This window comes from Vulpes vulpes, chromosome 3 (genome assembly GCF_048418805.1).
Source record: "Vulpes vulpes isolate BD-2025 chromosome 3, VulVul3, whole genome shotgun sequence".
Lineage (NCBI taxonomy): Eukaryota > Metazoa > Chordata > Mammalia > Carnivora > Canidae > Vulpes > Vulpes vulpes.
This window is the reverse complement of record NC_132782.1, coordinates 23318628-23333699: the sequence shown is the minus strand read 5'-3', so window position 1 is coordinate 23333699 and position 15072 is coordinate 23318628. Positions and strand designations below refer to the sequence as shown.

The 15072-nt window shown below is 40.1% G+C and overlaps 1 protein-coding gene across 5 annotated transcripts in view; it reads left to right on the top strand.

Moving 5' to 3' along the window:
• Window positions 1-15072, top strand: part of CCDC141 (coiled-coil domain containing 141) — a 195568-nt gene that overhangs the window by 130229 nt on the left and 50267 nt on the right. For all 5 annotated transcript variants that reach the window (XM_072752066.1, XM_072752067.1, XM_072752068.1 and 2 more), the window contains 5 exons: window positions 860-1051; window positions 6414-6593; window positions 11648-11827; window positions 12428-12553; window positions 14569-14757. In XM_072752066.1, the coding sequence (XP_072608167.1) occupies window positions 860-1051; window positions 6414-6593; window positions 11648-11827; window positions 12428-12553; window positions 14569-14757 (867 nt within the window). The remainder of the gene's footprint in view (window positions 1-859; window positions 1052-6413; window positions 6594-11647; window positions 11828-12427; window positions 12554-14568; window positions 14758-15072) is intronic.

Here is a 15072-nt window from a genome sequence, read left to right as displayed (position 1 = left end):
AAACTGCCCTGCTTCCTCCTACCCAGAGTGCTATCTGGAAGCAACACTTGGAAATGAAAATTAGCTTCATTCACTGGAGGACTTGGGAAGCATATTAAATACAAGTGGGGAAGCAATTCTTTCTCGCTGAAAATGACAGTGAAGCTTTTTTCTTTCATTTTTGCTTGATTCCTCACACAGTCTCGTGTAAAATTTTACGTGGCTCTTTCTGGGGGAAATTATAGATGTAATGCCTACCCTACCTGCTTATCCGTTCTATCTGTTAGATTTTACCTGCTAGAAATTGCACGGAAAACTCAGAAGAGCAACCCTGTGGGCCACTTAGATTTCATATGTAACATTTCCCCTACACTTGCTTCAAAACCCTTCTAGGTAGAGATTCAAATAAGACTGCATAACTGACATGCCATCTTTTATAAATTAAACAAGGAGTAAACAGTCTCTATAACCTTGCCATCTCCTGTTTAACAAAATTAGTTTAAGAATTTGCTAGAGCTTTTGTTAAATTTCATAAAGCAATTCTCACATATACTTGTTAAATTACTTAAAACATTTCCGCCATGTTGTTTTATAACTTTTCACACCAAACAGCCTTTCTTCTATTTGTGACCCCAAAAAAATAGAGTGCTCCAGATGAAAAGCGGAGCTGATAGAGTGAGAGAATAATTTGAGATGGTTTTCATTTTAAGATATATTTTTTTTTTTTTAGTTTTGAAAGTTGTGCCTTTCTTTCATCGAGGAAGAGTTCTGGTAGCAGATCAATTAATAATCGCAATAGATGGGTGTACAGAAGGTAATGAAATGTGAATGTTCATGATTCCCCTGTCAGCTTCTGACCCCCTGTTCTTTGCTTTCATAGGAGACAGCACAGGAATTAGAAGCAGCTGCAACGCTTGTGACAGAGAAAAATGAATTTGAGCCTGACAAAATGGCATTGCTTTCTTCTAAAGCTAAATGGCTGGAGGAAGAATTAAAAATCCTTGGCCAAAGCATCAGCTCCAGGTCACAAGTCCTGCAAGCTTATGTGGCGTTTCTACAGTCATCAGAAGAGGTACGGTGCCTGAGTGCTGACCTTCCTTCAGGTGGCCTCTTCCCTTCCTCCTGCCTTCCTGGGAAATAGAAGCCCTGGCAGGTGGTCCGTAGCTTCCACTTCCATGGGTGCACTCACTTCGTGGCCCTTCATTCTCCAAGGCACCATGCGTGGACTCAAAGAGTAAGTTGTTTAACTAAAAAAAGAATGCAAGTGTTTCGGAGACATATTCACAAATAAGCAAAGTGGTTGTGTTGGAACACTTTTTTTTTTTTTTTTTTTTTTACCTGTGACCAACAAGCATTTACAATACCCTGAACGTTGAACAAAATGATTTAAAAAGAAGTCATCTTCTTTGAATACCCAAGCAATTAGTGCGATTCATTTAAAATACATACACAGAATCAGAAATTAGGGGCTTTGGGGTCCAGTCTCAGATCAGTCTTGTTTGATGCCTTTTAACGAGTCACGTCTGAGGGTGGCTTCCGAGGCACTCTTCTGACAGGGCTGTACTGGAGAATCTGTAAATACCCGCCGTAGATGAGGGTTCCATCTCTCAAAGGGCCCAGCCTCTGGGTGATGACACCAGTAATGGAGGGGTGCTAGGTGCCACCTCTTTCAACTCTGGGGGCAGTGCGCCCGGGAGCGCCTGGCATGAGGTGGAACCAACATGGTCCGCTCAGGGGTAAAGCCAACCAGGAGCGTGCTGGCATTGCATTGGCTCACTGCCACCTCCCCCTGTCCCCCTGCTACCCCGGTGTCCCGCCTAAACACAGCTCTTGTCAGCAGCTCCCATGCTCGCCCCTCCGGAGGAAGGCCATGCCCAGTCCCTGCAAATCTGCGGTCACCACTGCCGCCTCCTCCACATCTTTACTCCACCTTTTGTCCTTTCTGGCTTTTTTTTTAGTGTTTCCTAGCCCCATACCCTCATGGTTTGGCAGGGGGCTAGGAGGTGACAGGATTATCCTATTGAACGTTTTTATCTGGAACTTGAAACGGTGGAGAAGGTACAAAGACGTGCTGTGTCCTGTGCCTTCGTTGCCCGGAACACACCTGCTTGGCTTCAAGTTCAGCATCCACTCCCATGGCCCCTCTGGCCTTGGGCACCAGAGCCTCTCTGCGCTGGGACCTCAGCTTTGCGAGAAGCACCTCCTCAGACGACCTCATGTCCCTGCACCCTCCTTGTTCTCACTAAACTGTCTTCCTCCCTGGGCGGCCTTCTGTCCTCTCACCCCCTGCCCCTCCAGCCTTTCCTTCTTTCCTCACCAGCTCCCGGTTATTCATTTCCAGCCCCATCTCCACCCCCCATGACTCCCTACTGGTTCCTAGCACTGGGCCACCCAACGGTTGGTTTACTCAGCTCCCATCTCTAAGCTTTTAGACGCTCCCGCAGAAAATCATACAATGGTGCTGATGGGCACCGTTACCATGGGTGGTCTCTGCCTCAGCCAGGATCCCCTGCACTCCTAGTCAGTGCCCATGTGGTAGCAACGCTTAAACATCTTCCCTGGTTTCCTCCCCTGCATCCCAGCCAACACCCTTTCCTCAGATATGACTGGAAAAAATGAGGCCATTGAGCCTATGTGTCTTGACCTCCCTCAACTTCCAAACCTACTGATTCTCTTCATCCCTCCTCCAGCTACCAACCCAGTGGAGCCTGTCTCTGTGCCCCCCACGAGCCAGTGGTCAGCCCCCTGGGGACACATGCCTCCGCCCTTCAGAATCTAGCCTCAGCCAGACCCACCCTCCTGTTGTTCAAGTTGGCTCTTTCCATTGCTTCCTTCTCTTTGGTCTGCAGCTGTGCCTGGTGGTATTGCCCTCAGCACAGCTGGCGCTCTGTGGTTGACCTTCCCGTCCCACGGGTACTCTAGGGACAGGAAGGTGACACGTCTCCCCTCTGCACACCTGTTTGCTGCTATAAACATCGGGGTGCAGGTGTCCCGGCGTTTCATTGCATCTGTATCTTTGGGGTAAATCCCCAGCAGTGCAATTGCTGGGTTGTAGGGCAGATCTATTTTTAACTCTTTGAGGAACCTCCACACAGTTTTCCAGAGTGGCTGCACCAGTTCACATTCCCACCACCAGTGCAGGAGGGTTCCCCTTTCTCCACATTCTCGCCAACATTTGTGGTTTCCTGCCTTGTTAATTTTCCCTATTCTCACTGGTGTGAGGTGGGATCTCATTGTGGTTTTGATTTGTATTTCCCTGATGGCCAGTGATGCGGAGCATTTTCTCATGTGCTTGTTGGCCATGTCTATGTGTTCCTCTGTGAAATTTCTGTTCATGTCTTTTGCCCATTTCATGATTGGCTACCTATGGTTTTAATTCACCAACTCAAAAATGGTTCCTCAAACCCTACTCTTCCAAGTCCCAGACCAGTGCTTTCAACTTCCATTCATGCTAACTCCCTCTGTAACCTGTAGGCTCCTGAAGCTCAGCAGAACACACCCAGTTATCTATTTTTCAAACATGTTTTTCCTCTATTTTGGCCTTGGAGTAATGATCTCATCCTTTCTCAGAAGTCCTATGTATAAGTTCCGAAGTCTTTTCCAAGGCCTCTCTCAATGAACACTTATTTTGTATGAGGTCCCATGCTCTTCATTCCTAATTTACTTTATTTATTTAAAGGTTTTATTCACCTATTTGAAAGAGAGAGAGAGAGAGAGAGAGAGAGAGAGAGAGAAAATGAATTGGGGGGGGGGAGCAGAGGGAGAGGGAGAAACAGACTCCCCGCTGAGCAGGGAGCCCTACATGGCTTGATCCCAGGACCCTGGGATCATCATCTGAGCTGAATGCAGATGCTTAACCAACCGAGCCACCCAGGCACCCCTATCCCTGATTTCATTTAATTCTTGTAACACCTCTGTGTTGTTACTATTATCCCTATTTTACAAATGAGGGAAACCGAGACTCTAGGAAGGTAGTTGTCCAAGATCAAAGAACTAGTAAATGTTAAAGCTGAAGTTGAATCCCCAGTTGACTCTTTTTTGTCTTTTCCTATGTTGAAGGCCATTCTATCCCTTGTTTGTCTATGGGGACAACCTAAAAGATTTCTGAATTCCCCTTCCCCTCTACCTGCACCATCACTTCTTCAGTTCAAACCCTCATCTCTTGTTCAGCTTGAGGATGTTGTCTTCTGTCTTCTCCACCTCCTATAATTCCCCCCTCCAATCCTTTCTAAAAAATGGTCATTCTAAAGCAAATCTGATTGTGCTACCTCCTGATATTCAGGTAATATGAGAAACATAATTTGTGCAACAAATCACAAATAACTTTCTTCTTCAAATTATAAATAACTTTTTACCAAAAGTGAATGAAGTATTAAAATTTATCATTAATTCTCTTAAAACACAAACTAGTACAGATTCAAGGGAATTCCTATAATAGCATCATTCTCTCTGGTAGTCAAGGCTTCTTTGAGGTGTTGGAAAAGGAGGATGAATTAAAGTCTATGTTTTGAGAGTTGCACACAACCAACAGTCCCTCGAACTGACACCCCAGCCTGTAGCTACAATCTCAGATACATGCTGATAGTTGTCATGCTGATTCTGAGCCATTGTGATCGCTATCAGTTGTCTCAGACTACTGAGAATTTGTCATGTCTTCTTGGTTACAGTAGGAAACAAGTTGAAACCTGCTGGCCACCTTATCTGGCTCAGGGATCCTTCTAGCTTCTTTTGTAACCGCTCAGCTTGTGCAACCAGAACTTCACTCCCACTACCATCTTTCATCACGCTCTGAACCAGCCAGTGTTTTCACACTTGTGCCTTCATGCGTGTGATCCCTTCCATCCAGGATCCCATTCTGCTCCCTCTCACCCTGGACGGTTCTGAAAGACACAGATCAAATGTTGCTTGCCTTGGGATGTGCTTCTCTATTTACTCTGTGTAGAGTTCATGGTCCCTCCTCAGCGAGACCATAGCATTGTGCTGTGTATGTGTGTATATGTGTGTATGCTTGTCTTTGGGTTTCAGTAATTTGCTTACAGTTCTCTTTCTCCCAGAACTATCTTTGGGAACCCAAGGAAATGAATGCTTAATTCTTACCAGGGAATCTGAGGAGACTCCCTGAAGGGAGTAGCATTTTCAGTAGTTCAGAAGGAAAAGTAGGAACAGAAAATTAAAGAAAGCTCATTGTGGGTTGAAGAAACAAGCATCAGCTAGAGGCATGAATAAATGGAATATGAGAAATGAGAATAGAACTCCTGTTTCTGAGCACCATTTGGAGGCCCACCTATTAAGTTGATTTAAATGATGTTAATATCTTTAAAATATGATGACCAACCATTGCTTGAAATTTCTCACCCTGATTCGACCACTTTGGGTAGTTATGAGCTCTTTGAGTCTTGTCCTATTGGCCATTAAATATCACTCAAAATGCATAAAAGCTTATGTCAAAATTTTTCTACTATTTCTCCATTTCCCAATTACCTGTTAATCTATAGTTCTACAGGTGCATTTGATTTTATGTAAGCTCTAATCAAAGAGAGTGATTTAAAATAATCTAGTGCTGCTAGCATTGCTTAGCATATGAGAAAATATAATTTTAGGCAGGTGAAGTAATGTGCCTTAGTAAGATACAGTTTAATATTAATACTTGCACAGAAAATTAGTAATTGTACTTTTTTATTCTGGTTTATTACTAATTAGAAGGAAATTGTGATTAGTAATTATAAATAATTTTTCACTGGCTTACATTTCTTTCTTTCTGATTTGTATTCCCTGGTTGTGTGTGTGTGTGTGTGTGTGTGTGTGTGTGTGTGTGTTTATGTGAGAATCTTCCTTCTGAATTATAAAACACGCTTTAAAGAGAACCACACTGGTCTTTGACGTAAATTGTCCCCAGTTGTAAAACATGTACATATGTAATACAGAAGTAAGGTTTTGGCTCTGGTAGCTAGGTCTTTTTTTTTTTTTTAAGATTTAATTTATTTATTCATGAGAGACGTAGAGAGAGAGAGAGAGAGAGAGAGAGAAAGAGGCAGAGACACAGGCAGAGGGAGAAGCAGGCTCCATGCAGGGAGCCTAATGTGGGACTCAATCCCGGGACTCCAGGATCATGCCCTGGGCCAAAGGCAGGTGCCAAACCACTGAGCTACCCAGGAATCCCCCTAGTAACTAGTAGGTCTTATGGGTAGCAGACTTGTCAACTTAATTTGCTACTGAGGGGCAGTCTTATCTGTCAACAACCTAAATAGATTTTCATGTCTCTTCAGTAAATTGACAATATTTAATAATTACTTAAAGAATTCTGAGATGTAGTTTAATTTTCTACAGGCTTTTATTAGAATCTACTGCTATTTTTCTTTAAAAACGTTTTTAAGTGTTCTTAATTTTCATTTATACTCTTCTTTTTGTTTTGTTTTGTTTTGTTTTGTTTTTAGGTACAGGAGCAGTGTCAGGGCCTAAAACAGTTTTACCAATCTGGAATCCTGCAGAAGGAAGAGGATGATGCTGAAGCCAAGCATCAATCTGACTCAGCTGAGGAGCAATGGCAGCTATTTTTGAAGAGGAGTTTTTTAACTCAAGACCTAGGGTTTGAGTTCCTTATTTTAATAAATATGGTAAGAATGACATTAAATGTGTCACACCTTCTGCAAAGATTCCTTGTCAAAGTCAAAACCATGAATTCAAAAGTCCATCTGTCTGCTAATCAGCCTTGCTGGTTTAGGAGATTGTTTTTGGATTTATTTATTTACTTATTTTTAGATTTATTCAACTTAGAACAGTCCCTAAAGCCAGGCACTTATATGCTTAGTTGGTCTTAGACCTCCTATTCATTTCTAATGAAGGCTATTTTTTTTTTAGATTTTATTTATTTATTCATGAGAGACACAGAGAGAGAGAGGCAGAGACATAGGCAGAGGGAGAAGCAGGCTCCTTTCAGGAAGCCCAATGCGGAACTCGATCTCAGCACCCCAGGATCACCACCTTAGCCAAAGGAAGATGCTCAACCACTGAGCCACCCAGGCACCCCAAGGAGGGCTCTCCTTTATTTATATTTTTTAAAGATTTCTATTCATTTACTCATGAGACACACACACAGAGAGAGAGAGAGAGAGAGAGAGAGAGGCAGAGACACAGGCAGAGGGAGAAGCAGGCTCCATGCAGGGGGCCCGACATGGGACTTGATCCTGGGACTCCAGGATCACGCCCTGGGCTGAAGGCAGTGCTACACTGCTGAGCCACCAGGACTGCCCCTAATGAAGGCTATTTTAACTATTAAGGAGAAAGAGTGACTCGACTATCCTTCAAATACAACATTTCCATTATTACATAGAGACCTCAATAGAAGTCCATCCGAAAGTTCTGTTATTTTGAAAGCATGTAACAAGGTCCTTACAAAATTTCTGGGGGTTAAAGACATCTAGGGTGAATTACCATTTTGAAGAATTTCTTACTATAGCAGATCTTTTCATAGGGCAGCTCTATTATATTTAAAAATATACTCTAGGGGATCCCTGGGTGGCTCAGCCGTTGGCACCTGCCTTTGGCCCAGGGCGCGATCCTGGAGTCTCGGGATCAAGTCCCACATCAGGCTCCCTGCATGGAGCCTGCTTCTCCCTCTGCCTGTGTCTCTACCTGTGTGTGTGTGTGTGTGTGTGTGTGTGTGTGTGTGTGTCTATCATAAATCAATCAATCAATCAACCAATCTTTAAAATATATATATATACTCTAAATTTTAGTTGTTGAGTTGTTATCTGTAAAATACTCTAGAAACCTTAGATCAACCTCCTAATGAAACTGCTCATTTTGTTGTTACAAAATGCTAGATACTAGAATTTTTTTTTAATATTAAGGCAAATCTGTCTATGTATCTGTTTCTAACCCTCTGTAGTTACACAGGGAAAAAAAATTGTTCATATTTCATTCTTCTCACACATGAAAGTCATTCAAACTCTGAACATAGTTGCAGTGTCTGAGTTTTTTCTGTAGCTAGCCACGTAGAAATCCTATCTATCATTTATGAGATAACTTCATTTCTCTTCCCATCATAATTCTCCCAGAATTTTTCTATGTTTTGTCAAAATAATTCATAAAATGTAACCAAAAAGTGAGGTCCAACTTCAACACAAAGTATAACAAAGTGGACATCATTCTTTACTAAGGAGACCTAAGATTATGCTAGCGTTTTTAGCAATAATTTCTCTTTTGCTGGTTCATATTCGGCTGTGATGAAATAAAACTCTCATTTTCATTATAATTCCTACCAAGCTACTTCTCTCTCATTTTATATTGGTCAGGTATTTATTTTTTACATACAAGTGCAGGCCTTTACATTTATCCCAATTTAATTTCATTTTGTTTGTCTTCACCCATGATTCTATCTTGTTAAACTAATTCTGAACCTGCTATCTACTGTATTAGCCATCTTATCTGAGTTTAATTGTATACATTTGATAAGTAGGCCTTCTGTGGCTGCAAGTAGATTTTTAATAAAAGTGTCCAGGGACAAGTCAGCTTCCCAATCCATTAAGCCATCAGTTGATTAACCCGTTTATTGAACAGTCATGGACACTTTCAATAGTACTTCATTTCAACCATTAATTCACAACTTTCCCCCCTTATCTATAGTGAGAGAGACAGCTCAAAAGAAAGGTCTACTTACCAAGAATCCTATCAATTACATAAGTATTATTTAGCATAAATCAGGAATTCTTTCCAAAGTGCTCACAAACTACTGGATTGATGATGAACTTACTGCACTGATTTTCATTATAAAGCTTATCAGTCTGTAAATAGTGTAGCCCACCCTCTCCTTGTGAAAATCAGGGCATTTTCCTTTCTCTTTCTGGCCTTTCTCTTATTTTCTGTTGATTTGCAAAGATTACTGACATCTGCAATTTTCCCAATACTCTGAAATGTGATGAATCTCAGTCTGGAGTCTGAATTCATTTGGAAGATTAGGTTCTGTAACTATACTCATCTACTTTGAGTTATAATTTTCTCTTTATCTACTCTAGCTCCACATTTGCTGTTCAAAGACTATACTTTTTGAGTCTATGTGAAAACAAAATAAGTATTTAATAATGCTGATTTATCTAATGCTATTCTTAAGCATCAGAGAAAACTTGCTAAGCAATTTGCCCATGTTCTTTTATTACATAGGTGCTTTACAGTAAAAAACAAGTTATTTTACATTTGGAGCATTTAGAACACATATTACCTATCTACCATCTTTTACATTTTTACTTTGTTCATTATATAGTCTTCAATCTCTTGATGTGACTGCTCTAATTTGTACTCATAAGGGAATTAAAGTATTTGCAAACTGCATTTATGTGTCCATCCTTTTAATTACTAACTTCATTTCAGAAATTTTTCAGTTCTGAAATTTCTTTTCTAATTACATTTCAATTGCCAATGAAATTCTCTCTCTTGTCCTCTCTACATCTTTGCTGTACTTTCTTGACCATATTAATCATGGGTATTTTAAAGTGTTTGTCAGCTAATTCCAACATCTGAGCCGGGAGTTGTTTCTGTTGTCTACTTTTCTCTTGGTTTTCAGTAACGTAGTCCTGTGTTGCCAGGACCCATGAATATTTGTCAAGTCTCAGACATTATGTGTTAAATACATGCTTTACCCCAAGGTCCTTACTGCTTTCATATAATAAATTTCTCCTTGTTGATAAACATTAAGATCCACATAATAGTTAACTTTATTGGTTCAGTGACATTCTGAGATAGGAAATTGTTGGTAGAGCAATTAAAACACATTTTTAATGCTCTTCATATTTTTTGGACCATTAGGTTTTTAAACAAACATTATTGTTGAAATGTGGTAACCAGTTCCGTTGTTAAAAAGAAGGCCAGCTGGCATTTTCCACTGAATGATTGGATTGCTGTAGCTCATCTTTTCAAGCTTGAAACTGAAAAATTTTCAGTTCATTTAAAAAAATCATCAAGATCAGAGAAATTGATTTAGGTGAGAAATCTGGCAGACATATTGATCAAAGTGCCAATTTACTAATTTATAGCAGTGAATATCAAGGATGTGATCCAGGATACTGCCTTCCTGTTATCAGCATATCTAGAAAACAAAACACACCATTTGTGCCTGAATTCAAATGGAAAATGGGTAATTTAGATTACCCATTAGACAAGAATATGGCAAATTTTTCCATGCCCCCATGCACAGAAGTAGAATGTGTATTGTGTTTACCAACTAGACCTTGGACAAATTATTTAATCTTCCTGAGTGGTCAAAAAATTTAAGTCTGCCAAGTACATAATCACTCTTCTTGAATCCTGCTAGATAGACAGCAACTACTACTACTGTGGTCTCTTTTTTCCAGACCTCACTTGAATCATACCCTGCTGATTGTGGTCGACACTGATATACTGCAATTTCCAAGTTTACATTAAATTATATGTTACATTTTGATTAATAGTTTCCTAATAATGTGTAAAAGATATGCCTAATTTTATAGCCTAGATCAAAAATATTATTTGGGATGGGTTCTGCTGAAGTCTTATTATCTTTTATGATATATTAGAATCTTCTTAACCATAATTACAGCATATATCATTTTATTTCTGAACCCCAAATTCATGGGGGCAAATCTAATTTAAGACTTGCAATTATATTCTTTTGTAATTAATGAATACTTTATATGTCTAAATTAATATAAAAATATGATTTTTATATTAATGTAATTTAGAATAATTTAAAAATAAAATGGTCTTTTAAAATATTGTTACATATTTTTGACACTGTCTTCGGACTACAATCTAAAAGGTGCCTTGACTTTTAGATACCTAGCTGTAATTGCAATTATAGACATCCATGTACATTTGCTCCTTAGAAATTCAAGGATTTATTGAGAAATGCTGGCCATCAAAGTGAAAATCATTGTTTTGTCAGCCAAATATTCTCTGTATTTTTTTATGTTTGCACATAAAAAAAGCACATAGTCTTACTTTTCACATCTCTTATCCTTCTGCTTCCAACTGAATTTCCTCTTATTTAAAAACATTGTTTAAAGACCTTCAAATCAGTCAACCAGAACGTAGAAGCTGGGAAGAGGCCTCTGAATTTAGATATTGTGATTCTGGTGAATAATAGAGATACAAATATACAGATATATAGACAGACGTTTCAGTTCTCACAAAAGGGAATAACTTCAAGAACCGATCACAAGGAAAATCTAAAGTAACATAGTATATACAAATGTGAAAGTTTAAAGAGAAAAACAGACCCCTCGTAATTCCTGATACCAAGACTTTGACATATGCTAATGATGTGTTAAAATAAAAGGTGGACTATACTTTAAAACTTATGCATTAAAATAATCTTGACGTTAACATTTCTGGGGACTGGTTCTCGTTTTATCACCCCGTAGGTCCTAGGAAATAACTAGACCCTGGCCAAGGGTGGGGACGGTGGTGGTTCAAATAGCACTGGGTTTTGAAGAACTCAGGACCTGGTGTCCAAGCATAGAATATAGGTTCTGAGAGCCCCACTGTGCCTTCACACAGGCATTCCAGACTTGCCTTAATGTCAGAACCATACTCTGCGTTGGCTATGATCAAGTGTTTTCCTCCTAAAATTGTATATGCAAAAAAGTTGTGTCTGTTGGGGGAAAAGAAGCCATTTTATGGATTATTAACTTAACAGGCAAAAAAGGATGAAATATTAAATGTGAAAAGCAGAGTACACTTGACGGAGAACACTATGGAAAGCCACAAGGCAGAAAGAGAAGAACTCAGCCACCTTCGGATGACATGGCAACTTAAAGCCATCGCGAGCAAGCCTTTGAAACAGCAGTGGGGAGCATTCAAAGAACAACTCAGAAAGGTACAGGAACGTGCAGTGGGTTTTATTAAGTCTTAAAAAGGAATGAAATTCTGACATGGGCTGCAACACAGAAGAGACTGTAAAACATGATGCTAAGTGAAACAAGCCAGTCTCAGAAGGATAAGTGCTGTATGATCCCACTTAGGTGAAGTACCGAGAGTCAAGCTTATAAAGAGAGAGAGTAGAATAGTTGTTAGCAGGGCTGAGGGAAGGAGGGATGGGGCAGCTACTGGTAAATGGATACAGAGTCTCTGCCCAGGATGAGACAAAGTTTTGGAGGTAGATGGTGGCGATGGGTGCATGCCAGTGTTCATGTCCCAATGCCACCAAACTACACAATTAACAATTAGTTAAAACAGTAAATTTTGTTATGTATATTTTGCCACAGTTAAACAACAACAACAACAAAAAGTAAGGGAAACCCAGGGCCTCCACTTTTGTTCATTGGTGGTTTAGAACTATGAACTCATTTGAGGTAGTGAATGTTTTCATGGGGATGGAGAAGTTCGATGACGTACCAGTCATCACTGGAATGATTGTTTCATATTTGCTGATGGTGTCAAGGAAAACAAATACATAACTATCTAATGTTTATTTCAGACTACTTACAACTTAAAACGTCTTCAGGAAGCACTTATGCCTGTGTCTGCCCTTGACCTTGGAGGGAGCCTCCAGACCATTTTAGGTCTACAGAAAAAATGGAACGAAATGAAGCCTCAGCTCCAGGTGACAAAACAGACTGATGGATCCGGGCAAATGGGAAAAAAAATCAAAAGCTGTTCAGTTGAGGTTTACCTAATTAATTTTAACAGACTGGTGAATCGCTATTTTTTTTTTTAAACAAAAGCATTGCTTGTCTAAAACTCCACTTTTAAAATACATTTTTCTTCCTGTTGTTCTGCACTAGTCTGTGTTTGATGATTCACAAGCATTCAGGCTGCAAAATGTCCTTAATAGATTCTTATCTTACATTAATTTTACATTGAATTATTTCTTTATTAATGTATTTATCACATATATTCACCCTAATTATTTTCTTAAGAGGTATCTAGACACGTTTTATTTTTTTTATTTTTATTTTTTTAAAGATTTATTTATTTATTTATGATAGACATAGAGAGAGAGAGAGAGAGAGAGAGAGGCAGAGACACAGGAGGAGGGAGAAGCAGGCTCCATGCCGGGAGCCCAACACGGGACTCGATCCCGGGACTGCAGGATCGCGCCATGGGCCAAAGGCAGGCGCTAAACCGCTGAGCCACCCAGGCATCCCTAGACACGTTTTAGACTTAAGATATCTCAGAGAAAGGATGGACAAGCTCTGATGCAGAGGCTCTGCTGCCCTTTGTCCCTGGAATTACCACTCTGATGTCACTGTCCCCACCCACTGGCACCCCAGCTTCCTCTTACCCTCCCAGGAATCTCGCTGTGCCTCTCTCATTCCCCTTCTCAGAGAACCCTCAGGATATGAGAAAGAAAACCATGAGTCATGTTCCCAGGCCCTGACTGATAATGCATTCCATACCCTTCACCTCCTGCTGCTCCTAAACCTGATACAACTGCCAAAAATGATTGCCAGTCATGCTGTCCTCCTGCCTGGCCTCCTGTTCTTGGCTGCTGCAAAGTTAAGATATCTGTGTCTCTGTTGGTTACTACTTCATAAGTGTTGGCTTTAAAGAATGACGAATCAGAAAACTGAAGGATTCTTTAAAAGTAAAACTGATATAAATATATAACCAACCCCCCCCCCACACCCCACACCCAAAAACACCCTGTCGTAGCCTACCATGAATGATTTCCTATAAATTCTTAGAAAATTCAACTAGCCTACATGTTAGGGACTTTGATATACCCTGTGTTAGATATTTATTTGCATTTCATGTGTGCATGTGCCCCTAAAAATGCACGAGTGTGTGAAGTCCTCTGTCCAGGGCATTCCCAGGCTATGCACTGTGATGTGCATATATTTGATGGCCCCATGCTTGATTTCAACTTGAAGACTTTTATGTTACTCTTCTGCAAATTATTTTCCTTAGCCTAAATCACTTCCATGACTTTTTTCCTTGATGTAAGATCCATCCCTGACGTTCTAGTGGCTTCCTCCTAGAGTTGTCCACCCTTTGCAAGTTCTATCAGAATCATGGTTTCATCTAAGGGATATCTGAACAGTGCTGGGTAAAAAGGAAGCTGCTTTATCCCTCCCTACATGTGCTGGCTATTTGTGGATTCTGGGATGACCATTTTTAAAGCAGCATATCTAACGCGTTGCTCAGCTGGTAATTCATTCTGATCATTCTGTTATCATAGAGGACAAGTGATTCCCCCAATATATTTTTAGACTTGTCTTTTCATGGTGTTTTTACCATACCGTCTGACTCTAGGCTGTATTAAATATCAGAGATGATTGTGGCTTCACAAAATATCAAAAATACATTCATTTAGCACATAACTGGAGTAGTTGGTGTGCCATAGAAATATGGGACTTTGTGTTTTACCAGCTGACTCTGAAACACGTTTTTTGCATTGGTAATACTTTTTATTTTTATTTCTGAGAAGATGGGGGAGAGAATAATGTATCCTTAGCATCAAGCCCAAAGCCTGGATTTGTAGGGAATGGGGTGAGGCTGACAAAAGTAATTGTTAGCAATGAGAGAATGATTTCTGAATTAGATCTTCGTATAGTCAGGTGTAAAGTAAAAAGCTCTCTAAAAGCTGGATATCTCTTATTGCTTTTAACTTTTTAGCAACTGAATGATGAAGTTCAGTACATTCTAAAAGAATCAGAAGAGTTAAGTGGCAAAGGAGCCCCCGTGAAAGAGAAGTCACAACAATTGAAGGAGCTTATTCACCTCCATCAAACACAGAAAGAGAGAACCCGAGATTATGAGGATATCCTGTACAAGGTGGTCCAATTCCACCTAGTCAAGGAAAAGGTAAGATGTGTCACAGATACCTGAAAGACTCTCAGTTTTAAACCATGAAATTAAGAATAAATTATTGTCTAATAAAGACCAAATTGTTTATTCTGGTATTAGGAACTTTCCACAATCTGGCCTTTAACTTTTCTCACTACACCTCGATCCTCCCTTATGTTCCAGCCAAACTGAGCTCTTTGTTTCTCAAAGATGGTGCACACATTCCTAACTCCCAGCCCGGGCTCCCAGGCACCATTATCTGACAGGTCCTTTTCTCTCCTCTCTACTGTTTAAACCCTGCCCCTGCTTCCAACAAATCTGCCTCACTTGGAA